The 2,445-nt window shown below is 30.1% G+C and overlaps 1 protein-coding gene across 1 annotated transcript; it reads left to right on the top strand.

Annotated features, from left to right (window-relative positions):
• The first annotated feature begins 682 nt into the window (after positions 1-682).
• Positions 683-1,293, top strand: LOC111692172. Its single transcript, XM_023455983.1, has 2 exons — positions 683-875; positions 937-1,293. Exon 2 carries the CDS (start codon positions 943-945, stop codon positions 1,291-1,293), a length of 351 nt encoding a protein of 116 aa, XP_023311751.1. The 5' UTR covers positions 683-875; positions 937-942.
• The last annotated feature ends 1,152 nt before the right edge of the window (positions 1,294-2,445 follow it).

Raw genomic sequence — 2,445 nt, forward strand, 5'->3', positions numbered from 1 at the left:
TTTCTGATAACATTTACATAAAATTCTTATAATTATTATAATCATAAAGAATACATTTTCCAGATATTTTTATTTATTTTTAAAGGGCCATTATAATCACAACTTTTAAGAAGCCTTTAAATTTCGAAGAAAAAGTACAGAATAGACATGACATAATATACTTTTAGATAATATACCCTCTATATTTTAATTATTACATTTGCTGTAATTATTATTAAGTTAATCGTTGTTAAATATATTTATAACATCGAATTTCTCCACGTAATTTAAAATTTACGAGTCTACCTTCAAAAAACGAGGTCAAGTGCATTTCAGAAATAATTTTCCTCCATTGTTTAAAACGAATTTTAACTCTACTGTATGGATAAATAAATATGTATTTACTATCTTTTTTATATTTCATTTAAAAAGTTTTATTATAGTATAGTAATATTTCGTTTTACAATTATTATAGCTGTGTTCTTTTACACATGATTTCGGAATCATACACGTTACGATCTGAAATCTAGCAATTTGATTGGTTTACATCGGATCGTAACACGTTATGATTCCGAAATCATGAGTAAAAGAAAAGGGCTTATAATTGACTCTGTGGTCCTGCCATCTATACGCCATACGTTTAATAAAATATCGGTAATCTATAACCCAGATGTTGGATTGATTTTACCGACAACTTATGTTTTCTCTACTGTTTGTGTTTTCTACAACAAGATCAAGTGATCGATTTATCAATTATTTCGAGTAACGCTCGCTTACCCACGCTAATTTTTATGCGTCTTAATCGACAATTGTGTGTATAGAAATATTTACAGATTTTTATTAAAAATCGTTTTTTTCAAAACGCAAAATTTCTCTATAAATACACAGTTTACCAGGTAAATTTCTTTTTTCCAATATACTTCAATATAATAACTCACATATTAATGTTATTATTAGATTAATATGCCGAAAAAGGGGAAGAAACGGTTGACCCAACGAAAGGGGACCTGTATAAGGGGCCAGCCAACAAGATCTGTCTCCGAGGAGATGGCTGAAGGTACAAATAGTAGTTTTTCTGTGGAATTGCCTCCTCCTCTTATTGTGCCTTCTGCAGAGGCAGCCGTAACGGTTCATGGAGATATACCTCACGCGGTTGAAATACAACAGCATATAGTTCAACCAGTAGCTGCCGTACAGGATAAAAACTCCACAATAAATAGAGTGCCAAGAGATTCTTCCACAGAGGATTTAGTGAAAGCTGCACCTTCTACTTCCTTAGGTAATTATTACAAGTCTATTTTTGAATTTAATTAATTTTATTTTTCATAAATCAATACTAAAATTGGCCGCTCGGTATAATATAAAGCATTGTACATTGAAAATATACAATGTGTCCCAGAAGTAACGCAAAAAATTCGTATTTTATTTTGTGTTGCGTTTTCATAAAATCGTTAAAACACGTCAATTAGTAAAGAATAATTGTCATTTTGTCACGTTGCTTAAATCTTTTTTGCGCTATGTTTCATAAACCTATGACATTATCGACATTTTTTTTAAATAGCACTACCTAATCTTTTAAGCATAAATGGATAGTCCTTTTGAAGATAAATACGTCCATATAGGGTTTGGCCTACTTTATTTTGACAGGAGCGAAAAAATGCCAATGACTGGAATGGACATGGTTTAAAATAACAACAAAAGTAGCTATCATAAACTGATGCGAGAACAGTGCCACAGTAACAAATGGAAATTTAGGGATATTTTGTGTTTTGGTTGATTGTAGGTACGTTTTTATGTATTGATATGTTGGCGTTTTCGGCGATACGACGAATGGCAGTGTGTGGATTTTCAGGGACAGGACATCATTTTCTATCACTGTCGTTGGCCTCCTAGACCTAGACAGATTTCTAACATGACCAGCGTCTTCAAATTTGGGTAGTAATCTGCATACTGTATATATAAGTACCTACTCAACATTTTATTTGTATTAAAATTGCAAAGTACATGTAAAATATTTATAAAATAACTATAGTTATTCTACTGAAAAAGACTATATTTTAAATGGGACACCCATATATTTTTACTTTGGAAGTTAGGAAATTTAAAACTCTTTCAAACTATGTATGGGGTTCCTTATACCTATCTCTAACGGTATTGGAGATATTTATGTCGTTTCATTTTTTTATCGAATTTTTTTTGTAAGATGTATCAACATAGCTTTATCGAGATATTTATTGAATTGGGAAAGCGTTCAAGAAAGCTTTCCAATAAAAAATATTATTTTATAAGCGGAATAATTAATTATAAAAAGTTATTAATTATGTTGTACGTTTGTTGTAATTAATTAGGAACGACATGAAAAATATTTATTAAAGGAAATTTTACTTTTAGAAGAAACAAAGAAAAATTTTAATTGATGATTGAATTGATAACCATTCTCTTGAATACAGCATCTTATTCTATCTT

Source organism: Anoplophora glabripennis, unplaced genomic scaffold (genome assembly GCF_000390285.2).
Source record: "Anoplophora glabripennis isolate ALB-LARVAE unplaced genomic scaffold, Agla_2.0 scaffold853, whole genome shotgun sequence".
In the NCBI taxonomy this organism is placed as follows: domain Eukaryota; kingdom Metazoa; phylum Arthropoda; class Insecta; order Coleoptera; family Cerambycidae; genus Anoplophora; species Anoplophora glabripennis.